At 42.1% G+C, this 26350-nt stretch overlaps 2 protein-coding genes across 2 annotated transcripts in view; both read left to right on the top strand.

The window, feature by feature from the left end:
- CNEP1R1 (CTD nuclear envelope phosphatase 1 regulatory subunit 1) overlaps positions 1 to 3634 on the top strand; it is a 9171-nt gene extending 5537 nt beyond the window's left edge. The window contains exons 4-6 of the mRNA XM_024209215.2: positions 1132 to 1241; positions 1347 to 1401; positions 1979 to 3634. Coding sequence (XP_024064983.1) covers positions 1132 to 1241; positions 1347 to 1401; positions 1979 to 2020 — 207 coding nt within the window. The 3' untranslated portion in view covers positions 2021 to 3634. The remainder of the gene's footprint in view (positions 1 to 1131; positions 1242 to 1346; positions 1402 to 1978) is intronic.
- Positions 3635 to 7200: 3566 nt separating this feature from the next.
- HEATR3 (HEAT repeat containing 3) overlaps positions 7201 to 26350 on the top strand; it is a 32392-nt gene continuing 13242 nt past the window's right edge. The window contains exons 1-8 of the mRNA XM_024209216.1: positions 7201 to 7418; positions 14245 to 14417; positions 15627 to 15714; positions 19240 to 19352; positions 21809 to 21918; positions 22635 to 22775; positions 24240 to 24523; positions 25943 to 26033. Coding sequence (XP_024064984.1) covers positions 7284 to 7418; positions 14245 to 14417; positions 15627 to 15714; positions 19240 to 19352; positions 21809 to 21918; positions 22635 to 22775; positions 24240 to 24523; positions 25943 to 26033 — 1135 coding nt within the window. The 5' untranslated portion in view covers positions 7201 to 7283. The remainder of the gene's footprint in view (positions 7419 to 14244; positions 14418 to 15626; positions 15715 to 19239; positions 19353 to 21808; positions 21919 to 22634; positions 22776 to 24239; positions 24524 to 25942; positions 26034 to 26350) is intronic.

The following is a 26350-nucleotide window of genomic DNA, read 5'->3' as shown; positions in this document are numbered from 1 at the left end:
GTGAGAACACTAGCAAGTTAACTAGTCCTAAAAGTTTTTTCTTATGTACCTCTGCACTTTGGAAATATCTCCCCCTTTCTCCTTGAAATAACTTTTTGTAGCAGTGGGACAATTTAAAATTTGTTACCCTAGATATGCATACACCAGCTATGCATTTGTTTTTGTTTAACGTGAATATCTAAGATGATCAAAGTGATTTTTTTCCTAAATTGTGTGGGTGGAGTAGCTTGAGGCTTGGTATTCTAAATTTCAGACTTAGGGTGACCAGATGTCCAGATTTTATAGGACATTCTGTGAAACTGAATCTGAAAGTATAGTTGTTCAATGAACTTTATATGGTGCAAGAGAACTTCTGAGTTTTGAGTGGAATATCGGAGATTCACTTTACCACCAAACTGAAGAAAACTGATAAAGGATTCTTAACTTATTTTCATTTTTACACCTTAGCAATAAACTGAGGTAGAGCTATTATATTCTATTCAGAAGTGGAAGGAAAAATATGAGATGAGTGATGAACAATTGATTATTTTTGTGTTACTAATAGGAAAGTACTTTTTTAATTTTAGACTGTTCCCATGGAACTTTAAAACAAAAATTTAGCTTAATTACAGAGACTCAAGCAGCACTACTACAATGAGAAATGTCGTTTTCAAATCAGAAGCTGAAGATTAAATATCCTTGGATCTCACAGTTTTAAAAACTCTCTTCAGATGTTAGCACTCTATTTTGTCCTCATTTTACAGGGGATAAGGTCATGGATAGCAGATCTAAAATTTTACTTAGGTTTTTTTTCTTAAACAGCATATATCACTTAATAGGGCAGCTGCTCTAATTGGGACTTCTCCCAGGAAAATCAGAGACTGTTTTCTCTGTTACCTTCCAAAATATCTGAAAGCAGAAGGGATATTCATTAGGAAGATGTTTGGCAGAAGCACTTTTTGTGAAGAGTAGCAGGGTTACAAAGAAGGAGTAAGTTCTGAGTAACAAGGGAATTTTTAAGAGATCTATTCCAGCTTAGATTAGTGGCCTAAACATCAGGTTTGAAATACTTAGTCTCCAGCTTGATGATGTCCCTTCAATCATGGAATCTTTTAATAATTTTTCTTCAAGATAATTTTATTTCTCTCCTAGGTGTCCTTTTTCACATCACTGTGGAATCATCCATTCTTCACAATTAGCTGTATTACTCTAATAGGCTTGTTCTTTGCTGGCATACACAAAAGAGTGGTGGCACCATCAATGTATCCTTTGATAGTTTGTCAAGTGAAAATTGAGGTAATTCTTACTGTAACTGCAGCCCACATAAAATCTTTGTTTAGTACTTTTCTTTGACGAAATCCACACAGCATAGCAGCCCGATGTCGAACAGTCTTGGCAGAGTATAATATGTCCTGCGATGATGTAAGTGACTCTAGTCTCACTGACTACATGTACATGTTTAAGGCAGGAATAAATGCAAAAAAGATGAAATTACTCTCTCTTTCTGAATAGACATTGCATTCCCAGATGGCACAGGTATAAATAGCAATGTAGATGGTGGGACAAGGCTTAGGTGTATAGACTGGCTTACTTGCATGAACCGCCCGAGCGGTGCCTCCCACATAGCAGCATAGTATCCCGATATTGGAGCTTTCTCTGCTGCAGGGAAAGGCCCTAGCGGGGAGGAGCAGTAGTGAAAAGCTCTGGCAGTTCCCTGTTGCCAGAGCCTTTCACTGCAGCGTGTAGCTACACGTGTAGTGCCTGTACTCTACATGCTGTTAAAGGGTAGACAGCCTAAGAGTGAATATTTACATTTTTACAAATAATGTATGGTTAAAATGTGAGCTACAAGTTACTTAATGGTTCCATGGATGCAAACCCTTAGTTCTCACCCCTGTTGTTGCAGACTAAAGAGATATTAACACAGATAACATTCACCTTTGTAGTAAGGCTATGTTAAATTTCAGGGTTTGTTTGAACTTTAATTTTTCTTTTGCAGACTGGAAAATTAATTTTGAAACCTAGGCCCCATGTTCAATAATCGCGATCTTCCTTCAACTCTGTCCACTGCTATGGAAATCAAAAATGACCTTTTCTGAAGGTACTGTGGCACAAAAAAGCCAAACAGGACTGGTTTTCAGTTGCCTAGGAGTGAGTCTTATTTACAGTTGACAGTGAAAGTGTGCAATATTACCGTCTGGCATATTTGTCTAAATTCTCTTTTGACTATCCTCATGTTATCAGTGCTTTTGCTACCTTTGATTACCTCTTTTTCAGTATTAGTGTCACTTTTGTTCTTCAAGTAGAGCAAAACATGCAGGTGAAGTATGTTAATTGGTTACTAAGTTAAACTTGGAAACCAAACCTCGTTTGTTTTTTATAATGTGTTTTTTGCAAACTACTGTAAATAGCAAATCAATGCCAATGTTAAGCAAAGAGTAATACATGCTGTGTGAATTCTTGTTCTCATGAACCAGTATTTAAAGGGATGCTTATTTGCCATTCCCAGAGCTTTTTATTAATTACAGTTGTCTTTTTCATTCCTGGTTACAATATTTTTGGAATCAGCAAACAAAAGAGACTTAAAAGAGAAATCTATTGTGTGGGGAAAAAGGTCTTATTATGTTTAAGAATATTGCAAGTATGTTAAAGTATCACTTGTCTAACTACATGCAGTACTTCGGCCACTTTCACTGTGGTTATCCTTAGTTCAGTGCTTTCATCTAATTCACAGTACAACCTGTTTTTAATGATTTTAACTTTTTAAAAACTCTTAAATATACTTACGTCTTTCAGATTATAAAAGTTCTGTACTGTATCTGAATTCCATAATCACACTGTTTTAAGAGTGGATTTTATGCTGTGATAATCTGGCCATGAAACTAGTATTGCAAATATTTAACTTTGGATTCAAATAATTTGATAACGGAAATATATGATCAGTGCCACAAATAAATTAATAAAACTCTCTAAAGTGTTAAGAGAAACTAAGTGTGGCTGTTATGTATACACAGTACAATAGTTCTTGAAATATTTACAGTAATCATAACAGTTTAATTTTAAGTGTTGAAGGTGCCTTTTTACCTGTTTCAGATTTTTTTAAAATTTAATTGAGCATAAGTCAGCATAAAACACAAAGCTATTGCCGGCACAGTAACCTCTCACTACAGACAAGACTAGAAAGGCTGCCTCTTAAAGTGAGCATAGTTTGACTTTCATGTATGTTAAATTTTCACTCAACTGAGGCAATAAAATCCTTTGCTCCTAAAGTCTCTTCCAGAGGTTTTATACTTCTGTCCTTCCATTGTTTTTAATTGATGTAAATTTTGTAGGTAAATATGTGCATTAAATAAATACTTTATATATAATAGTATGTTTGGGGTTTTTTTGTATTGTAAATTGACAAATGTGCAGATATAGGATGGGAAGTGACAAAAGCTAAACAGTTATGTACTTTAGTTATGAACAGCTGAAGACTCCAGTCACGGAAGTATGGCTTTTGTTTTTTTTGTGAAATGTCATGTTTGTTGTTCTGGATATTGATGTCACCAAAATAGGGACAGCATGGAAAGCAGCAGCCCATAGTCCCTCTACAATAATCCACCAGACTACCTCAACCCTGTTCCAGGCACCTTCTCATGCCTAGAGCAGGTATTGTCTCTATCTCCATTCAGGGCTTGTCTACACTGGCAATTAACAGCGCTGCAACTTTCTTGCTCAGGGGTGTGAAAAAACAGCCCTCAGAGCACAGCAAGTTGCAGGTCTGTAAAGCATCAGTGTAGACAGTGCCCCAGCGCTGGGAGCTGCGCCCCTCGTTGAGATGCTTTTTTTAGTGCCACACAAGCAACATTAAAGCGCTGCTGCTTTAGATGGAAACTACTTTTAGTCCCTTCCAAACTGGTCTGGATTTGAACTAATGATCTACAGGTCATCCAGCTTCCTTGGAATGCCTAAATCAGTGGCTCTCAACCTTTTCAGAATGTTGTACCCCTTTCAGGAGTCTGATTTGTCTTGTATACCCCCAAGTTTCACCTCACTTAAAAACTACTTGCTTACCAAATCAGATGTAAAAATACAAAAGTGTCACAGCACACTATTACTGAAAAATTCTCTCATTTTTACCATATAATTATAAAATAAATCTGTTGGAATATAAATAGTGTACTTACATTTCAGTGTATAATATGTAGCGCAGTATAAACAAGTCATTGAGCGACATAAGTTATACTGATCTAAGCGCTATGTCGGCAGGAGAGCTTAGAGGGTCTCCTGCACCACTGTAAGTACTGTAGTGTAGACCATAGCCAAGCTTACACAGAGCTCTTCAGGTCTGGGAAATGTCACAGCTAAATACAGGTGGAACAGATTGTTTAGCATAAATAGCACATTTCAAAGGCCATTCAAGGTGAAGTGGCTTGTTAACACCGGTCCAGTCGTGGGGAGGGAGTGCAGAAAGGTAGCGGGGAGCTAGTTTTAGGGGTTGTTAGTGTTGGGTTACAGCTTGTTGTAAGAAGCCATAAATCCAGTGTCTCGGTTTAGTCCATGATTTTTAGCATCCAGCAAAGTTATGAATTTAGCTCCCAGGCTCATCTCTTGAAAGTGTTGTGAAGGTTTCCATTGAGGATGAGGACTGATGGGTCAGTTACAGAGTGATGGCTTTGTGAAGTGTTCATCCACAGGTGATGAAAGCTTTGTTTACACTACAACTTATAAATTATACAGACATATCAGTTGGGGGGTGTATGAATAAATCACCCACCTTGAATGACTAAGGCTATGTCTACCCTGGCAATTGAATGACAAAACTTTTGTCCCCCCTTCTCCCCCAAAGACAAAAGTTTTGCCACGACAAGCGCCAGTGTGAACAGCGCGTTGTCAGCAGGAGAGCAAACACAAATGCCGCTCTTTGCGGGTGGAAGTTTTTTGTTGGCAGGAGCTGTGTAGTGTAGACAAAGCTCTGAGTTACACTGACATAAGCAACGGTGTGGACAGCACTATGTTGGTGGGAGAGCTTCTCCCGCTGACATAGCTACAGCTGCTCGTGGGGACTACAGTAGTTAAGTCAATGGGAGGGCACTCGCCCATTGGCTTAGAGCAGCTACATCAGTGCAGCTGTAAAGTGCCCAAGGTGTTTTTTGGTCGTTCATCACTTTCCTGTGTGAGTTCATTCAAGAGTTTACTGATTGGTTTTGATGAGATACACCACTACGGGCCACTTCGCCTGGAATGGCCCTTGAAATGTGTTAACTACTTATGTTAAACAATCTGTTCCACCTTGTATTTAGTGGTGACACAGAAGGCACATCTACATTTAAAACTTTGTTGGCGCAGCTGCACCACTGTAGCGCTTTAATGGAGATACTCTAGGTTGATGGGAGAGAACTCTCTTGTTGGCATAGTTAATCCACCTCCCGGAGCAGCAGTAGCTATGTTGGCAGGAGACGCTCTCTTGTTGACAAAGCATTGTCTATATGGGGGGTTAGTTATACCAAGCTCTGTCGCTCAGGGGTGTGGATTTTTCACATGCCTGAGTGACAGTTATACCAATATAGGTCAGTAGTGTAAACCAGACCTGAGGAGGAGCTTTGTGTAAGTTCGACAGCTTGTCTCTCACCAATAGAAGTTGTTCCAATAAAAGATGTTACCTCCCCCACCTTTTGTCTCTAATATCCTGGGACCAACCTGGCTACACCAACACTGCATATAACTATGACAGATAACTTTCAAAAGGCTGCAAAAAATAAAACCAGTGTGCCATATGTAAAAGGCAAGGATAATAGTTCTGGATAATTTAGGAAGAATCTGCCTAGGCTGTGTCAGAATCTGGATATTTTTATTTCCTATTGGGTGCTGCTCCCTTCTGTGGTTCCAGTGTTGGATATAACACAAGGACAGTAATTCAAAAGTATTTATTAGATTACTTTAATAATCTGCCTTTGCTGCTGTTGTACAGAATTTAAAAGAAAACCTGTACCCTCCTTTAAGTCCTGCCCTGGTCTCCATTACTCTATAACAGCCTGTAGTAAATATGCAGCTAAGTGTTAGGGACAGATTAAAAAAAGCATCCAAATAATTTGTATCTGATGTTGCAGCGGTTTATGTGCATATTTTGTAGCTGTATTATGTAGCAAACTGTCCATTGAATAAAATATCACATCTGTGCAGAAGTGTCCATCTACATTAATCACTTGTGCTATCCAGCTGTGAACAAATGAGATGCAGTTTACTCCAGTTGATAGGGTATAGTAGTAGACTCAGAAAATGTTTTATTATTTATTTGTATTTAGTGGAGAGTTTAGGAGCCCCTAGTCATTGAGTAGAACTTCATTGGGTTTGTAGGAACCTAGACCAAAGACTATTCCTATAGCTACGTCTACACTACCGCAGTAAGTTGATCTAAGTTACGCATCTCCAGCTACATGAACAATGTAGCTGGAGTCGACGTAGCTTATGTTGACTTACTGTGGTGTCTACACTGCACTGGGTCCATGGGAGATGCTCTCCTGTCTACTTATCTTACTCCTCTCGTTCCCAATGGAGTACTGGAGTTGATTGGAGAGTGCTCTGAAGACCTGCTAAATCGACCCCTGGTGCATTGATCACCAGAGTGTCCATCCCCGGGGTAGTGTACATGCAGCCTAAGGGTATTTGAGGCAGACATAAGCTATGTCTACACTAGCACTTTTGTCAGTATAATTTATGTCACGTGAGTGTGAAATAAACACCCCCTTAAGTAACATCAATTACACCAACAGGAGCGCTGGGGTAGACAGCGCTGTCCATCAGAGAAAAACCCTAGAAGCTGTGACTCCAGGAGTGGGAGCGTTAAGAAAAACACCCACTATTGTGCACTTTGGGATCAAACTGAGTTGATACCACTGCTCGGCTCTTCTCACCTGTGAAAAATGTAGCCGGGGCAGCCGCGGAAGGAAGGAGTGGACGGCTGAGCTTCTTTCCATCCCGGTAAAGGAGCAGCCTGGGCTGGGCCTGGTCTGTCACAAAGCGATGTGCGCTGCCCGTGCAGCTGGGTGTCCTGCTACCGGCCCGTGCAGGCTGCCAGCCGGGCTGGGGCGCCGAGAGAGCCTGCAGTTGCGCAGAGCCCAGGGCGCTATTGTACGCCGCGGCGCCCGCTGCCGGGCCGGCGCAGCTCCCCCTAGCGGATCGGGAACCAGCCGCTCCTTCCTCTCCACGGCGCCTGCGCAGGGGTCAGGGCCGGCCGGACTGCGGCCGCACACGTGGGGGCTCTGCGCTCTCCTCCGGCCCGGCGCGGCAGCGTCGCCGCTCCTCATCCGCGGGCAGACACCATGGGCAAGAGCAAGGCCAAGAGGTTTCGGAGCGCCCCGTTCTCCCCAGCCGGCCCGCAGCGGGCGGCTGGCGGGGAGGGGCCGGCCGGGGAAGACGGCGATGGAGGCTCCTCTGCCGCCGAGCTCCTGGAGAAAGTAAGCGAAAGCAGCTCCTCCCCTTCCTCCCCGCAAGTCGGTGTATGGGGGGCTGGAGCCCTGCTGCTCCCCCCCCTCCCCACACTCGGCTAGTGCTCTGCAAGCAGCTCTCCCAGCAAGGGGGGGGTCTCTCCTTTTGTGGGCCGGGACCCCCAGCCTGGACCCCCCGCCCACGTGTGTCAGGGAGGAGGAGAAGGCCTGTGTGTGTCTTCAGTAGCGTGCTTTGAGCCGTGCAGGCTCGGGCAGATTGATGGGTAGGTGGTTTTTGAGCCTGGTTTACCCTCCCCTGAATCTGGGAGGGGAGCTGTGGTGTCTGTGCCGGAAGAGGCTGCACTTTGCACCTGGCTAAGGCTTGATCTGTGGTGGGCAGTAGGTAGCCTTGGTTCGAAAGCCTTGGCTGGCCAGTTTCCCACCTGGGATGTGTATGCTAGCACCATACAGGGAGATGGATTCCCTCTCTCCCCCCCCCTCCTTTAGCATCTCTTCAGAGGGTAGGGTGACCGGATGTCCCGATTTTATAGGGACAGTCCCGAATTTTTGATCTTTTTCTTATATAGGCTCCTATTACCCCCCCATCCCCGTCCCGATTTTTCACACTTGCTGTCTGGTCACCCTATCAGAGGGGAAGGGGCTACAATGTGGGCAGTAGCTTCTGTGAGAGAGAAATGCACAGATTGCTGTCAGACACCAAGTGGTGGGTTGTCATCTGTTTAGTAGAGAATCATACAAGTGTAGGGCTGGAAGGGCCCTTGAGAAGTCAAGTCCAGTCTGAGGCAGAACCAAGTAAATCTAGACCATCCCTGACCAGGTGTTTATTTAGCCTTTTCTTTAAAATCTTCGATGCTGGTGATTCCACAACCTCCCTTGGAAGCCTATTCCAGAGTTTAACTACCTTTATAGTTCAAAAGTTTTTTCATAATATCTAACCTAAATGTCCCTTGCTGCAGATTTTAAGCACATTATTTCTTGTCCTGCCTTTAGTGAACACAGAGAACAATTGATCACTGTTGTCTTTATAAAAGCCCTTAACATATTAGAAGACTGTTATTGGTCCACTCTGTCTTCTTTTCTCAAGACTAAACATGGCTAGCTTTTTTTAGCCTTTCCTCATAGATCAGGTTTTCTAAATCTTTTATCATTTTTGGTGCTCTCCTCTGGAGTCTGTCCAGTCTGTCTGCATCTTTTCTAAAGTGTGGCGCTCAGAATTGGACACACTACTCCAGCTGAGGCCTCATCTCTGCCAAGTAGAGCAAGTACCTTCTGTACCTTACATATGACGCTGCTGTGAATACACCCAAGAATATTATCCTTTTTCGAAACTGCATCATATTGTCAACTCATATTAACCTCCACATCCTTTTCAGCAGTACTATGACCTAGCCCAGTGGTGCACAAACTTTTTCAGTTACCATCCCTCCTTAGCATTAATGGAATCTGTTCTCACCCTCCCTCCACTACTGCACAGCCAAGGCTTCCTCAGCCATGGAGCTTGGTCTGAAGGTGGAACTGGGGAGAGGAAGGAGTTGGGGCTAGAGGTGGAACTGGTCTGGGAGGCAGAGAAGGAATTAGGGCAGAGCTGGGCAGGAGGTGGAACAGGCGGTGGAGTGGGACTGGGGGCGGATCTGGCCTGTTAATATTAATTGGGTTGCATATTTGGTCACTATTAACCTTTTTAGTGATGATTGAAGCAAAACCTTAGCTGCCTGGATGTCATCCGTTATTATTAGCTCTCCTTCCCCACTAAGTAGAGGACCTACGTTTTGCTTCATCTTTCTCTTGCTCCTAATGTATTTAAAGAACCTCTTATAATGTTTTAAATCTCTTGCTAGGTGTAACTCATTTTGTGCTTTAGCCTTTCTGATTTTGTCCCTATGTGCTTGTGGTATTCTTTTTTTACTCCTCCTTAGCAATTTGTTCATGTTTCCACTCTTTGTAGAATTTCTTTTTAATTTTCAGGTCATTAAAGAGCTTGTGATACAGTCATATTGGCCTTTTACTAGTCTTCCTGTCTTTCCTTTGCAATGGGATAGTTTGCAGCTGTGCCTTTAATATTGTCTCCTGAATAGTGTCAGCTCTCCTCAACTCCTTTTTCCCTTAGATTGTCTTCTCAGGGGACCTTACCGACTAGTTCTCTGAAATCCATTGTCCTTATTCTGCTGCTTTCACTCCTTCCTTTTCTTAGAATCATGAAATCTGTCATTTCATTGTCACTTTCACCCAAATTGTTTTCCACCTTCAGTTTCATTACCAGTTCCTCCCTGTTGGTCAGAATCCATCAAAAATGGCAGTCCTGGTTACTTCCTCCACTTTCTGAAACAAAAAGTTGTCCCCAGTATATTCTAAGAACTTAATGGAAATTTTGTGTTTTGCCGAATTACTTTTCCAACAGATGTCTAGCTAATTAAAATAATTCATTATTACCAGGTTTTGTGTATTGGATATTTCTGTTGTTTATTGTAGAAATGCTTCATTCAACTCCTCCTCTTGATTTGGTGGTCTGGAGTAGCCGCTCCCATGACATCACCCCAATTTTTTTATCCATTTTCTCTTTCCCCAGATACTTTCCACTGGTCTGTCTCTCACCCCCTGGAACTCAAGACAAGTCTATATATTCTTGATGTATAATGCAACACCTCCTCCTTCTTTACCCTACTTGTCCTTCCTGAACAAGCTATATCCTTCTATACCAGTATTCCAGTCATGAGATTTATCCCTCTAAGTCTCAGTGATGCCAACTAAGGCATAGTTTAGCTTGTGTACTCATATTTCCACTTCTTCCTGTTTATTTTCCATACCTCTTGAATTTGCATATAGATATCTAAGATGTTGAGCAGATTTCTCCACTCATTTCCCTCTTGTTGCTCCTATGGCCTTATTGTAATTTTCCGTCTCTCTCCCTCACCCCACAACAACTAGTGCTCTGTTAAGGTCATCTTTTTTTATGCTTACCTGTGAGCTTTTATCACCTGCCCCTTTTTAATGTAGTTTAAAACCTCCTTGCTAGGTTGACGAGTTAGTGCGTGAAGATGCTCTTTCCCTTCTTGGTCAGGTGGACCCCATCTCTTCCCAGCAGACCACCTTCCCAGAACAGCATCCTGTGGTCGAGGAAACCAAAGCCCTCCTGTCAACACCATCTGTGAAGCCATGGATTCACCTCCAGGATGTGCATGTTCCTCCCTTGCCCTCAACCAGGAGGATAAATGAAAATACAGCCTGCACTTCTGATTCCTTCACCCTCCCTCCCAGAGCCCTGTAGTCATTGTTGAACTTTTCAGGGTCATACCTGTCAGTATCATTGGTGACCATGTGGATGAGCCACATGGAGTAGTGGTCAGAGGGACAGATGAGCCTTGGCAGCCTTTCTGTAATGTCTCAGATGCAAGTTGTAGGTAGGCAGCACACCTCTCAGGACATCATGTCAGGTCTGCAGTTGGATGCTTCTGTCCGCTTCAGAAGAGAGTCTCTGACTACCAGCAGCCTATGCTGCCTTCTCTTGTGTGCGGTGGTCATGAGCCTCCCAGCTTGGGGGCAGGTGGCTCCTCCTCAGCCATTGAGGTCTGCTCCTCACCTCCTGTTGCTAATACTGCATACTGGTACTTTACCTTGATGAATGGGGGACCTGGGTTGAGGGCGGAGCAAAGTCTATGGTCTGAGGTGGCCAGCAGCCAGTTCTCCTTCTCTGGTGCAGTTGTCGTCTGTAGTTGGCTAGCATCCTCCATCTCGGATGTTTTCATGTGCATCCTGTCAATAAAGTCTTCATGCTCTTGGATGCTATGCAGACAAGCTGCCTCATCCTGCAGCTCTCTTACCTTCTTCCTGAAAGACTCAATCAACAGACACCTCTCACAGCAGGTGGGAATGTGCAAGCTGCATTCTCAGCAAGTCAAGACCAGGGCTTGGGCAGAAGCCTCCAGGGTCAGGTTGTCTGTCTGGCGAGGGCCCCATAGGTGCAGGTAGAGGAAAATCTAGCCGTGGTATTGGCAACCCATTGTTGTCCTCCCATGGCAGGTTCTTCGTTGTAGAGTACCTGCAAGTTAAGGGAAGGGGGGAGGGCGGGGCGGGGAAATGAAAACAAAACCAACAACAGAAAGGGGGGGAAAAAAGTGATTTGGGAAACCACAGTCCTGTTAGTTTGACCTTTTTGGAACAAATTTTGAAAGAGAAAGTAGTTAAGGACATAGAGGTAAACAGTAATTGAGATAAGATGCAACATAGTTTTATAAAAGGTAGATTGTGCCAGACCAACCTGATCTCCTTCTTTGAGAAGATTACTGCATTTCCTTTGTCTAAAAAATCAGTTGATCTAATCCACCTGGATTTCAGTAAGGCATTTGCTACAGTTCCACATGGGAAATTATTAGTTAAATTGGAGAAGGTGGAGATTAATATGAGAACGGAAAGGTGGATAAGGAACTGGTTAAAGGGAAGACTACAATGGGTCATACTGAAAGGCTGGAGAGAGATTACTAGTGGAGTTCTTCAGGGATCGGTTTTAGGACCTATCTTATTTAACATTTTTATTAATAACCTTGCTACAAAAAGAGGGAGTGTGTTAATAAAATTTGCAGATGACACAAAGTTGGGAGGTATTGCCAGTACGGAGGAGGATTGGGATATCATACAAGAAGATCTTGACGTTGAAAGCTGGAGTAATAGAAATGAGATGAAATTTAATAGTGCAAAGGGACTAACAACAAGAATTTTTGCTATAAGCTGGGGCCTTATCAGTTGGAAGCGACAGAGGAGGAGAAAAACCTGGGTGTATTGGTTGATTATAGGATGACTACGAGCCGCCAGTGTGATGCAGCTGTGAAAAAGGCTAATGCAGTCCTAAGATGCATCAAGCATGGTTTTTCCAGTAGAGACAGAGAAGTGTTAGTACCATTATACAAGGCACTGGGGAGACCTCATCTGGAATACTGTGTGCAATTTGGGTCTTCCATTTTTAAGAAAGATTAATTCAAACTGGAACAGGTGCAGAGAAGGGCTACTAAGATGATTGGAGGAATGGAAAACCTACCTTATGATAGGAGACTCAAAGAGCTTGGCTTGTGTAGCTTAATCATAAGAAGGATGATAGCAGATATGATCGTGCTCTATACATACACCAGAGGGATAAATACCACGGAGTGGGAGGAGTTATTTAGTGCTGATGTTGAGACAAGAACAAATGGATACAAACTGGCCATCAACAAGTTTAGGCTTGGAATTAGAGGAAGGTTTCTAACCATCAGAGGAGTGAGTTTTGGAACGGCCTCCCAAGGGGTAGTAGTGGGGGCAAAAAACATATAAAGCCTGAGCGTGGTAAGTTTGTGGAGGTGATTGTATGATAAGATTGCCGTCAATGGCATGTAGCTGATTTGTGACTGCTAGTAGCAGATGTCTCCAATGGCTGGTGATGGGGAGGGCTCTGAGTTTTACTACAATGAATTCTTGCCCAGGTGTCTGGCTGGCTGGTCTTGCCGATATGCTCAGGGTCTAACTGATCACCATATTTGGGGTTGGAAAGGAATTTTCCCACAGGTCAGAGTCCAGAGACCCTGGGGTTTTTTTCGCTTTCCTGTGCAGCATGAAGCACAGGTCACTTGCAGATTTAAACAAGTGTAAAGGGTGGATTCTCTGTAACTTGAAATCTTTAAACCATGATTTGTGGACTTCAGTAACTCAGCCAGAGCTTATGGGTCTATTACAGGAGTGAGCAGGTGAGGTTCTGTGACCTGCAATGTTCAGGAGGTCAGATTGGATGATTATGATGGTCCGTTCTGGCCTTAAAGTTTGACACACAACCATACCTCCCTGCCTTCCTCCACTGGCAAGCTTTCAGGTGCCTCCATCTCACCAGCCATCTGTTTTGCCACATATACCTCAGCTCTTCCCTTGAGTCTTGGTACCATTCTTGAGGAGGGAAAGAGGAGGCAACTGGACATCTGAAGTTTGACTCACTCTTTTTTCTCCCTGACTATTGCCTTTCGTAAAAAGGAAGGTCACGCAGAGTAAATGGCCAAACTTGCTCTCCTTTTGAAAGAAAAATAGTGTAGTTTAGTCTTTGACACGTAAGGCCCCCTGACCAACCCACTTCTCTGTGTTCTTCCTGTTTGCCACCAGAAGCCCTGTCCTGGGGGACTAGTACATCACTGGAGAAGGCAGGGGCAGCAGTGGTGGCCTTTCTTTGGCGGGTGGCACAGCTGTGCTTCTTCTGCCTCTTTCCACTTGTCTGCTGCTCCTGCTCTTTGAAACAGCTGTTGTTGGCCCAGTGGGCCGTAAACCCTATGAAAAAATGAGTCTACCTGAGCAGAGCTTTCGCCTGCAGACAGGGAGAGGAGATTGTCAAGGACTCAGCAATATTAAGAGAACATACATAACCCCCTCACCCCCCAAATAGATGTAGCCACTCACCCATCATAACCCTTCATTTTTCACTAGTGTCATTGAAGAGGTTTGCACTTAAAACTCACGTAGACATGTTATATGAGTGTGAGAAATCAAATCTGTTTTTCAATAATCAGACTTTTGGTAGTCCGTGATTACTTGAACTGATTGAACAAATCATCGCTTCCCTTGTCTCTTGTATGCTCATTTTTCTTTTGATATGATTTTTGCCTTTCAGAGTTTAAAACTAGGGGAAGATCTTCTGATTTTTAAAAGTCTTTATTTCTTTTAAAAATTGTTAAAAGTCTTCTTCCTTTACAGAAATAAGAAAACATGATAACGAGGGGGAAGACAATGCGGGGTGGTGGTGGGGGGGGGGATGACAAGATTTGTCTCTTGCTACAATGTAACCTTCTGGTGAACTTGCTTTCTAATCTCCCTTGTCCTATCTCCTCAGCTGCAGCATCCAAGTGCTGATGTAAGAGAGTTTGCCTGTGCCAGCATTTCCAAAATGTTGCAGCAGAAGCATGCAATCCCAGCCTTTCTGCAGAGAGATGTTGTCCGGTGTTTGGGTCCCATGTTGCTTGATCAAAGTTTAGCTGTTCGTGAGACAGCTGCGGGAGCTCTCCGGTAAGTGATTAATAATGTATTGTAGAAGAAGGAGTTACTATTGGTACAGTAGAGAAGAGGAATTTCTGATAGAAGGAAACAAACTTGAATATTGTCATCTTCGGGGTTTTTACTTTAACCCTATTATCTATGTTATTGTAATCAGAAAAGTCTTGATGTACGAATGACTATGATCCTGATCTCACAATGAGATTCATATGGACAGATGCTCATTAACTTCAGTAAAGCACAACAAGGGTCTCATTGCAAGATCACAGCTTACCTTAGTAGTTGTTGCTACTCTGGTTCCTGCTTCTTGTGGCATGTTGTTTTCCATCTCTGTAATAGAAAGAAATACTAAGGGATAAAATTTTAAATGCTTGAAAATATGTTTCATATGGAAATCTTTGTTTTGATAATGGTTTGGGAGCAGCGGGTTAGTGAGAAAATTCAAAATAGCTAGCTTTTATATCTGACAAAATTGTATGGGACTAACTGTACTGCACCCAGACCTACTGTTGACTTTCTTTATTTGCACAAAAGCATAATGTTAGTGTTTCCTTTAGAAATGTGTTTAGTAATAGTTTCCTGTCAATGTTTTGCACACACATGTTTTAAAGATTAGCTTCCAGGATATCAGAAGGAAGGGCCTGGGGATATGTTTCCCAAATGAAATCTTGCCATATTTTAGTAGGAATAAAATAGGCTCAGGGTATATCTACGCTGCGGGGGGAAGACTCATGGCAAAGGCTGAAAGCCCAGGTCATCTGACTTGGGTTTGTGCTACAGGACTGAAAATAGCAGTGTAGTCGTTTGGGCTCGGGGTTGGAGCCTGGGCTCTGAGACCCTCTCTCTTCACCAGGTCACAGAGCCCAGGCTGCAGCCTGAGCCTGAACATCTACACTGCTATTAGCCCCGTAGCGCAAGCCTGAGTCAGTTGACCTGGGCTCTGAGACTTGCTGCCGTGGCTTTGGCTCATTGCGATGCTATCTACATAGGTCTGGTTTTTTAAAACTGAGTTTAATATATTTTTAGATTAAGAAATGTAATAGACTAAAAGCAGGTGATTCATGCAGTATCACCTTAGTAATTAAACGTTACTTTAAAAAAAAAAAAGTGAAACCTGTCATAACATCTAAATCTGTTACTGTAGAAATATTTAAATATATTTGAAATATTCAAGGCAGATAACTTTATAATATGTGATCCAAGGCATTTAACTTGTTCCAGAAATCTCAGTGCTTGTGGAGGATTTGAAGTTTGTGATGACATGGTGACTAAAGATATCATGACACCCCTTGTAGCGCTTTTGAAAGAGGTATGTTGGTTGTTGTGTTGGTTTTTTTTTAACTTCTATACAATTTTTAAATTTTCCAGGTCTTTCTCTTTTCAAAACCACTGTGAAGGTTTGTAAAATTGTTCTGAAGGAGTCACTTGATATTTAAGCAGAAATTCTGGCAAGATTAACGTATCTCACAGTGTTAGAATTGTAAATGTTTTTTTTTTTCTATTTGTAGTAGATACAATCAAGCAGAATTAGGATATTAGCTGAAAATAAATTGCACGTGTGACAATCAGCAACCAGACACTCCAAGGGGAGAACAGGGGGTTTGAACTCTAAAGAATAAGCATTTGAATCAACTGATTGTATATAATGATGTTATACTAGACAAACATGCCAAATAAGGTCTTTTGTGAAAGGTTGTAAAGTTCTAAACTTAAAAATCATTATGAGGTATGTATACAGACTATGGTTATGAAATTATGTATTTGTGTATATGGAGAACTCATATGCTCATAAACTTCAACTCCACCTCCCAGCAGGACACTGAGCAATCAGACAGGGAGAGGCACCTCCCGAGCCAGGTGTTCACACAAAATCAGACTCAAGTAACCATTGCACAACCCAGGAAAAGACAATGATGGGCCATTAAAGTTAATGAAAGTCATTGAGACAAGTGGGTATTTTCCCACTTTGAATATCTGTAGTGAATGAAGAAAAAGAAAACCCTGCAAGCCTTTTAAAATGGAAGGGTTTGGAAGTGAAAGGCAACTGAGGGACAGTCTCTAGATGGGAAGCAGTCTGTGGATGCTAATGCCCCCCAATATCTAGGGCGTATGCTGAACTGTTCAAAGGCAATAGGTAACTTGTATTAGAAAAGGGATTTTATTGAAGATGGAAGTGTAAAGCCCGAGGGCAGTTCTGCGCTACAAATTTTACATTGGCACAGCTGCAGCGAGTCTGGTGAAGATGCTCTAAACTGATGGGAGAGAGCTCTCCTGTCAGCTTAATAACGCCACCTCCATGAGAGGCGATAGCTATGTCAGTGGGAGAAGCTCTCCCGCAGACATAGCACTGTCTACACTGGAGGATAAGGTCAGTATACCTACGTCGCTTGGGGTGTAGATTTTTCACACCCCTGAGTGACGTAGCTGTACTGAAGGAAGTGTGTGGTGTAGACCAAGGGTGAGGCTGCATCTTTGTTTGTTTGCTGGGTAACTTGTGTATGTTTGCTTTCCTTTACTATTTCATATTTGAATCTGGGGTTTTTCTATTAAATCCACTTCTTTTGTATTTGTTTTTTACCCCCAAGCAGATCTGTTGTGCAAACTGTATGGAGTGTGTGCGCTAATAACTAGGGGGCCTGTTTCATGCCTTCATGGGAATGGTCCAGGTGACTGGTATTTATGAACTCGGGGAGGATGGATTTGGGGAGACTCAGGACTCCAAGGGCTGTTGGAGTCACCCCTCAAGGAGTGACTAAGCTGGTGGAAGCCAGGGTGAGACCTTGTGCTTGTGGGCTAGCTACTGATATCAGGGTTCTGAGCCATGCAGCGTTTAAGGCACCCCAAGGTACAGGGCAGGTGGTCAGAGCTCCTTACTCATCTGGATGATCTCTGATATGTCACAGTAGCATAGTTGGTACAGGAGTTGCACTTCAGTATCAGTGAACTAAGGTTCACACTCCAAACACTTGCTGAACAAACCCTAGTGGATTGAAAAGTGAGGGAACAAAGTACAAGCTCACAGGTTATTTTCTTTTGTTTATTTCGGGTCAAGAGGAATAATGAAGGAAAGGGGAGAATGAGAAAATCCGAGTCCTTGTAGGCAAAGGATAAAAAGCAGCTTGGGAGCTTATGTTTGAAATCAGAGCCATAGTAGCAGAGCATTAAGGCACCCCAAGGTCAGAGGGCAGGCAGTGACTGAGCCCCTTACTGGTTGGGATGATCCCCAAAATGTCACAGCTCCCTAAGGAATTGCTACTAATCCCTTTTCACATAAATTATTATACAAATGGAACACTTTATTTCTATGAGAGTTTATCAAAATTATATGCAAATCTAGAGAGAGATCCCAAGCCAAGGACCTGATTCTGCACTCTGATCTGCTAGCACAGACCCCTGTGCCCACACAGAGGTCCATTGAAGTTAATGGGACCCCACACAGGTATAGGGAGGGTGAATCATAAAAGCAAATCTGATTGCAGGATCTTTACAATTTTACATTACATGCTATGTCTACTGAGGTTCACAGTGAGTGCTGTAATCCAAATAAATGATTGAATTTACAGTTGGCAACGTTGTTATTGTACCAGTCACAGTAAGATAAAGTGTTTCTAATACCGCTAATTGTACTATATAGTCTCCATTTGGTCCAGTGGATAAGGCCTAAGACTGGGAGTCAAGACCTGTGTTCCATCTATCTGCTGACTTTACTGTGTTTTGGACAAGCTACTTAACCTCTGTGCCTAACTTTGCCCATTTATAAAATGTGGATAACTGTCAATCCCTGTGTAGGCTGCCCTTCTGAGACCCTTTTCCAGTCTATTGAGTGCATCCCTTTTAAGTGGAAGGTCTCCACTTCCCTTTGGGATGGGATTCCACGAACCTCCACTCTCCCATTGGGTCTCTGATTTATACCTGCTAGCTGTCAACCATATTATGTAGTAAGCCCATGGACTTGGCACCTGCAAGAGTTTTCCTCTGGGGGTTTGTGGACAGGAATAGTATGCAGTGACACAGGAACAGATTCTTGAAAACAAAGAATATTTGTTTTGCCAAAGGGTACTCAGCTCTTAGAGAAATGGATTTAAATTAACAGAGATCTACACGTACATTGTCTTACCTACACTTGGCATTCCCCTTGAGGCCCTGGGTAGACCTGACTTAGCTCTGGTGCCCCTCTCTTCTCTTTGGGCACCAAGTTACAGCATGGTTGCTGCAGACCCCTAATTTCCAGTAAGTCTCTGTGTCAGCCTGACAGCTTCCCTCAGCATAGGGGCAATCGTTTAACAGAACAGTGTTTCTCCTAAATTCTGAGTCTTTCCAGTCTGGTTTCTTTTAACAATCCTTTTTGGTCCAAATATGCATTCAGACAGGGTGATTACACAGAGGGGCATACGACATTTATAAAAAAACAACATATTTCCCAGTTCTCCACATTAGCCATGTTTGTAAAGTGCTGTGAGATATGCAGATGATATTCTGTAAAAGTGTTTAATTATTAGCGTTGATGGACATTCCAGTGTTTCTGAGAAGCATCTGGCATTGTTTTTTCTTGTGGCAGTCAGACAAAAGTTTAACAAGTTTATTTGTCTATAAGAAAATGCTTTTGAAAACAAGGGTATGTGTGACAAGACATCGTACAAGGTGATTTTGTAAAGGTGTGTAATTTCTTTTCTGTAGAAAGGAATAGTTGAATTCGTATATGACCCTGTTTGCCATGAAGAGTTGCAGATGAACTGTAATTTCTGTCATTAAGTAGCTGTCGTGAGATCTCTGCTTTTAATTTTTTTCTCTTGTCCAGTTCTTTTCCAATTCCTTTTTGCCTATTTGGTTACAGTGCAGTGCTGGACTAGAGACCAACGAGGTCTCCCCCACGAAATGCAAAGAAACAAAGAAAAATTGTGTTGAAGACATAGCCAATGAGGCTGTTAATGTGCTGTGGAATGTATGGTAAGCTCCATTTTAATATTAACACAGATGCTTTTCTTAGATATCTTGTTCTTTTGAAAAATGGTTTGACCTGATATGCCCCAGTGAAGATAAAAGCAATAATATCTGATCACTTCATTCCTGAAAGTAGTTTATATATTAACATGGTTATTCCTTTTCAAACTTGAAAAATGTATTTATATACCTTTCCCCCATAAATGGCAAATAACAAAAAACATATTTTGTAAGTGAAAGATCTTGAAGATCCACAAAGTTATTATTTTAAAATTATTATTAATCAAACAGGTAGGACTATGCTGAAATCTGACTTCCAAGAGCTACTCAGCCTAAATCGTGATTTTTGCTTTTGTGCAACTGCTATATCATAGTCACTCTGAAGGTGAAGACTTTCTGCAGTTCATGGGAAACTGAAGACTACACCTCCCAAATTTCCTGTAGGACCATTCTGTAATGGAGAAGTAGGGGAACATTATATTCCAGCCAGGAGACTCCAGTGCTGTCCCAGCCTCAATGGGGAATGTAGGCCCCACTTGAGTCTCTGCTGCTGGAGCCGAATGTTTTGCTACAATTAAACTACTCTCTGTGGGCCTGATCACGTGCTCAGTGAAGCCAGTAGGAGTTTTATAATTGATTTTGTTGTGTTCAGGCCTCTTGAGTTCTGGAATGCTCCAAATCATGGATTATATAAATGGGAGTCCCCTAAAATTCATAGCAAAGCCACAGAATGGAAACCTAGGGTGCCCCATATACTGCTGAGCTCTGCATTCTCCACTGAAGGGGCAGAGTGGAGTTTCCTGTGCCCATTCTACCAGCACCTGGAGATCACTACGTGAAAGTGTAAAGAGTGCTGAATCTAGAGGGAGAGGACATTAAGGAGAATGCAGAATGTCTAGATAGGTATATGGAGTATTGAAATAGGGAAAGAATTAAGACCTATGGAACATAGAGGTTAGTAAACCTTTAGGGTGTCTGTAATGGAGAGAATGCTGCAGAAGAGTAACAGAATAGTGAAGAGAGTGCTGAGGTAGGAGCCTTAAAGTGACCTATGCAGATCTGTAGCATAAAGAAAGGGGACACTGACTGGGAACTAAGTTCAGCAAAATGTTAAAATCACAGGCATCTGAAGCAATGCACAACTTGATAACACAGATTTGTCCACTGTGTGCTTTCTCCAGGTACTGCAATCCCGAGGGGAAGACTGAAATGACGGATCATGCCACCCTTGCTAGAAATAGCTTCCCCCTCCCTCCTGCTATCTGACATTGTAAAGAGAAACACCACTTGTTTCAGGCAGTCATCTCCTCTGTTGGGCCAAATCCTGCCACCTCCTGTGTGGGGATGGGTGACCTTGTAGCAATGGAACATATCCAGTTATGCTATACATAAGAGCCATGATTTTCTAGCTATTAGGCGCCACCACTGTGCGGGGAAAGAGTGAGGATTTCTTTTCTTCCTCCTCCCTCTGCAGATGTTCCCAGTGCCCATTAGTGCTTGGGTACAGGATGAGTGCTTAAGCATATTTAAGCATGTGAATAGTCCCGTTACTAATTTACATCGATTTGTGTAACTGACATGAAGAAAATTATAGGTTGCACAAAGAGAAACAGAAACAATATTAATAGAAACTCTAGTGCAAACATTGGGATGACACAATCTGACAAAGACTTGGGCTAAGAGTTCAAACTGAATTTCAACCTAGAATTGTTTTTTGTTGTCCATTTAGGCTCCATCATGTAAGCTGCTCCATGGGGGTGGAACCTTGAGACCATCTGAATCCCTACTGTCTTCATTTGGGCTCCAGGCATCTACCAGCATGGAGTAGTAGCAGGGTTGGGGCCTTAGTATCTGACACTCACAGAACTATAAAATAACTGCATGCACAAGTCTCTGTGCTGCCACATAACCTTTTGTTGTGTAACCCTTGCCCTCGATAGAACTGGATTTCTTGTATTCGTCACTTGTCAGGTCTTATTTCAAATGTAAGTGACTTTGAGACAGGGACCATGTTTTGTAAAGCACTTACCATATTTTGGGAACTAGACAAATAATAATTCTTTCAAGTTTCCTGGCCATTGGTTGAGTTCTGTGGTGTTTCTGATCTGTAGAAGTCACAGTCCCGTCTTAATATTTTAGTTCTAAGTGAAATAGGTGAGGCAATTTAAATAAATACAAATAAGATCAGTAAGATAATTAAAGTAAATGGCACCTTTCAGATGGTTTTAGAAATGTAGTACAGACACCTGAATGCCAACTATCTGTGCTGGAACAATGACTTCTTATTACTGACTGGAAAAGGATCCACCCTTTAAAATGTGTCCTGGAGCTGTTAGTTTTTTAAAAAATGGATTAATAAAAATATAAATTCCAAAAATAAAACGTTTGAATAAATTGTTTGAGTTCTATTAGAGTGACTTTTGTTAAAAGTGAAAAATTTTTTCATTCTTTGTTTTTCTTAGTGAGTGCAATGGTACGGCAGTATCTGTATTTAATAAAGAAGGGTGCTTGGATGTTGTGTTACAATATTTGAAGAAATTTTCCACAAACGTAGATCTGGCTATCTCAGTAGGTAAGTGGTGGATAGGGTAGTGATCATCATGTAGTCTGAGCTACGAATATATATCTAGCCTTGCAGTACACTGTTTTATAAGGTCATGTTAATGATCCTATAGAATCACAACTGAAAATAAGAACTTCAGAAAGGCTCCGTCTAAAAATTACACTTTGGAGTTTGAAATCTTGTATGCTTGTTCTCACTCCAAAAGGGGAGTGATGTATTGTAGTGCTTGAGGGAGAGGGAAGGTTTTCTGGAGAAAAATAAACTAATTTAGCTTTTTTAGGGAAAGGGGATGAGTTTGTAATGGGGGCACCATCAATTGAAAAATCCCACTTCTCTCTGAAAATGTTTGCTCTAACTAATATTGTTACAAGTACTTCACAACACTTCCACTGTTTCTCTTGTACAGTCAGTCAGGGCTTTATCCACATAACTTCTGCATGTGAGTAACTCAATTCAGTGGGGCTGCTCCCTCGGTAAAGTTATTCATGCCCAAAAGGGTTTGCAAGACTAAGCTCTTGCGTTACTTTCACCCGTTTGTGCGCGTCTTTCATGCAACAAAAAAGGAGAAGAAAACCCTTCTTTAGTAGAAAAAAGATTGTCGGGGCGGTGTAGTACCGTAAACTACTTTTATCCCGCACTTGTGAAATTGAGCAGTTTTCAGGACGATAGTGTACTATCCAGTTAGAGATCTGAAAACAATGCGTTTTTGTTTTTTGTCACTACAGCACATTGCTTGCAGACAGTGACGGAAGATAACCCAGAGCTGCTTTCTTCTTTCAATGCTTCTGCACACCAAGTATTGGAATCCATAATGTTGTCCCAAGACAATACCATGGAGCATATCCTTTTAAGGACATTGTTGGCAGGTATGATTCAACTGGACCCTAACTTTTATATTTGGAACATGCTGTATAGAAGGTAAAGTGGGATGGGAGCGGCAGAGCTTTTAGTTCTCCATCGTGCCAAAGTAATAGCAACAAATTATGTTGTTGCCAAAGTGCCAGCTTAGAAGCAAGAGCTGGGTAGATTGTTCTCAAATCTATTCCTGCCACTGTTATACCTTTGTCATGGAGCCTGGGGTTTCATATGTCATCTTTCACAACCATATAGCGTAAGATAGCCAATATCTGAATCATGCCTAAAGGCAATGCTGTCTCTTGATTGTGACTTCAGTCCCAATTTGGTTCGGTGTTACTCATTCATTAGTTCTTACTACGGAAATAAAGCAATAGTAAATATTAAAGAAACTATGTTGCTCTTGACCTTACCTATGCTGGGCTTTGAAGCATTTGGAAATAGATTTTGAACTTTGTTTTAGCAAGAACAATGTTTAAACCATTTCTAACATGATTTATCTGGCCACTCTGTGTGAGGTCAACCTATTACACTGCAACAGAGATTTTTGAAAGCAGTTTTACAACAGTCTGGCCTGTCCAGGCTGGCCAATCAAGACTTGTCTGAAATTGGTTTAGCTGGAAGCGTGTTAAAACGGACTTTGAAAATCTGTTTTCAAACGTGGTTTTTAAAGCCCAATATAAAGTGCCTGGGCCACTGGGTGCTTTGCCTTCAGCTTCACCATCTTGTGTTACACCTTCCAGTTAAGATGCTTTCTGACACTGAAGTACAATTAACTAGAATTCTCCTGTCTAAAGCACTCAGTACCTGTGCTTGGAAAGGGAGGGTTTTATTTAATTTCTCTTTATGTTTTGACTGTTTATAGGTCTGACAAATAATAAAATCAAGCAATGTAGTGTGGAGGAAAATCTCTCCCTTCGTCCTTTTAAGACCATGAATAGCTCAAAATTAAACTCATTCAGTGTCCTGAAGATCTGCTATATCTATCAGGCAAAGTGTCACCAGGATTTCCCTATGGAAATATTTTGTCCATCTTCACATAATGAGGTTTGCCCCAGCTTACGGTTTTGGGCCCTGAATGTTCGATATAGGTTGGCACTTGAAGAACTGAACAGAAAGTCACAAGTCTATAAGAAACTCCTGAAATTTCAATTCATAAAGGACTCATACCTTTCTGAAGGAGGCAGTTGTTTCTCAGTTAATGCAAGGGATTGGAAATCGGGGGACATGGGTTCTGTTTTCAGCCATGCCATGAAGCCTCTGATCATGGGGAAACTTTTTTGTGCCTTAGATTCTCCTTTTGTAAGATGGGGATCTATATCTGTCCTTGAAAAGTACTTTGAGATTCTTGATGAAAGATGTGACATAGATACTGAGTACTATAGTTAGCACAAGCTCTGGTTTTGCAATGGCTACAAGAAGGCCATGCACCATGTAGCTTAAAGGTTTTAACATTCTAACTCTCCCATGTTTAGGCTCTGTCTGGAATATAAAGGACACCATTCCATCCAGTAGCCAGGCAAACACAATTAATGCTATCCTGAAGATTTTCTCAGAATCACTAGTGGTGGATGCTGGTGAAACAGTTATTCACATGAAGGAAGCTGAAACACAAAGGTTAAAACTCACTGCAGAGGCAGAAACTGAGGAGAATGTGGGTGATACAATAGACAGCTCTGTATTGAATGAAGATGATGAAATGGAAGAACCACCTAAAGGAAAAGTCAAAAGAGAAAATGACATTTCAGATCTACTTCCAGTAAGTATGGCCGATTGTGGCTGACATAGCACTTAGTGGAGTGTTATGCTTCTGATTAGTTTTTGGTTAACTGTCAATCTCATTTTCCCTTAACTCATTCGCAGTAGGGTGAAACTTTCCCAAAAAATTCAGCCTCAGACTCCTGGCATAGAGAATTCCATCCTGATCTGTTAAAGTTTGGCAAAGTTATAAGAAACTGAAAATAGGGTCCTATAATGGAAGGTTCACCCTTAATTATAGGCAGAGCTACCAGCATGGTATCAGTGCCGCCTCCTTTTCTCTGCCAGGTTGCCGCCCAAACAGGAAGCCGCAGTGGCTGCTGGGGCTGGAGCGTGGCTTCCCCCCTTCCTCTACCCACCCCCTTCTGGCATAGGACCATCATGCTAACCCCAATCATGCAGCCACAGCCTCCCCACAGATTGGGAGGCGAAGGGGGGGCTTGGCAGTTGTGCCTGTCCTGTGAAATTCCAACCCTTACCTATGATTTTGCTGGGATTCTTTTTTTTTTTTTAACCCTGCAGTTTACAAAGAGCCTTACAACTAGACCAAATTTGGGCAGATTTTCATTGGGACCGCAAAAGGCATATGCCTGACACAAAGCCCAACCCTTGCCAAATTTCAGGTCCCTGCTCCAAAGCATGGGGGTGCTAAATCTTTTCAAATTAAAGGTTGTCAGAATTTAACAAGGGCAAAACAATAGCCTCATTCTCAGAAACCGCTGAGTCATTTTGGCTGAAATTTTTTAAAATACATTCAGCCTGAGGCAGACACCCAGCCTGTCAAATTTCAGCCCACATGGTTAAAGTTTATGAAGTGCACCTCTACCCTGATATAACGCGACCCGATATAAAACGAATTCGGATATAACGCAGTAAAGCAGTGCTCCGGGGGGAGGGGGGAGGGGGCAGGGGCAGGGCTGCGCACTCCGGCGGATCAAAGCAAGTTCGATATAACGCGGTTTCACCTATAACACGGTAAGATTTTTTGGCTCCCGAGGACAGCGTTATATCGGGGTAGAGTGTAACTGAATTAATGGGACGTGCCCGGCAACCTTAGTAGACAGTGGTACCAGTTGCACCTGTAATTCTTCTTTACAAATTATGAGAATTCGGACATATTGAAAAGGGGGAAAACAGAACAACTCTGAGTTTTTGGCAGGTTTTGATGAGATTAGACCTTTCAGGATAACAAGTGATCTGTGCCTATTAGTAGGTTCTGTTAGTCTGCAGAACGAAATACTAAACAATTTCTGGAGTTTGGCACACACCAGTATTAGTAGAACATTTGATATTCTCTATTCTGTTAGTTTTTTATGTGACAACTATTCACAATTATTGTATTTTATCTGCTTTGGTTGACAGTCTAGCTACTTTAAAACTAGAGTGCTATCCTCCAAAATTAAGTGTTTGTTTTCTCTAGTCCGATAAGTGGGAGCTGAAACAAGTGACAGCCTTACTGATGGCTCAGCAGACTGCCCTGGAAATCATTGTTAATATGTGCTGCAGTGAAGGTATGTAGGCAGCTTTTTCATTGTTACCAAGGCTTCCGTTTTTAGTAACATGGCAAATTTAGTTGGACTGTTCTGGGATCTTATCTAACTTGACCTGCTAATCCTCCCATTCTTAAAAGTTGACAAACCATCCTTTAATGCCCCTTACTGTACATAAAGAATCTCAAGATATTAATTTCTAATCCTTTTTTCTATGTGTTTGACATTGCAGATTTGAGGTATATCAGTTTCAAACTTCCCTCTTTGTTGGAGTCCTTCAGCAAAATTATACACAATCTGAAGCCAAGTCTCCACTTAAGTTCCACCAGACTTAGCTA

This window comes from Terrapene carolina, unplaced genomic scaffold, assembly GCF_002925995.2.
Source record: "Terrapene carolina triunguis isolate 2854851 unplaced genomic scaffold, T_m_triunguis-2.0 Scaffold130, whole genome shotgun sequence".
Classification (NCBI taxonomy): Eukaryota; Metazoa; Chordata; order Testudines; family Emydidae; genus Terrapene; species Terrapene triunguis.
The sequence above is the reverse complement of the archived record's forward strand: the minus strand, read 5'-3'. Positions and strand labels throughout refer to the sequence as shown.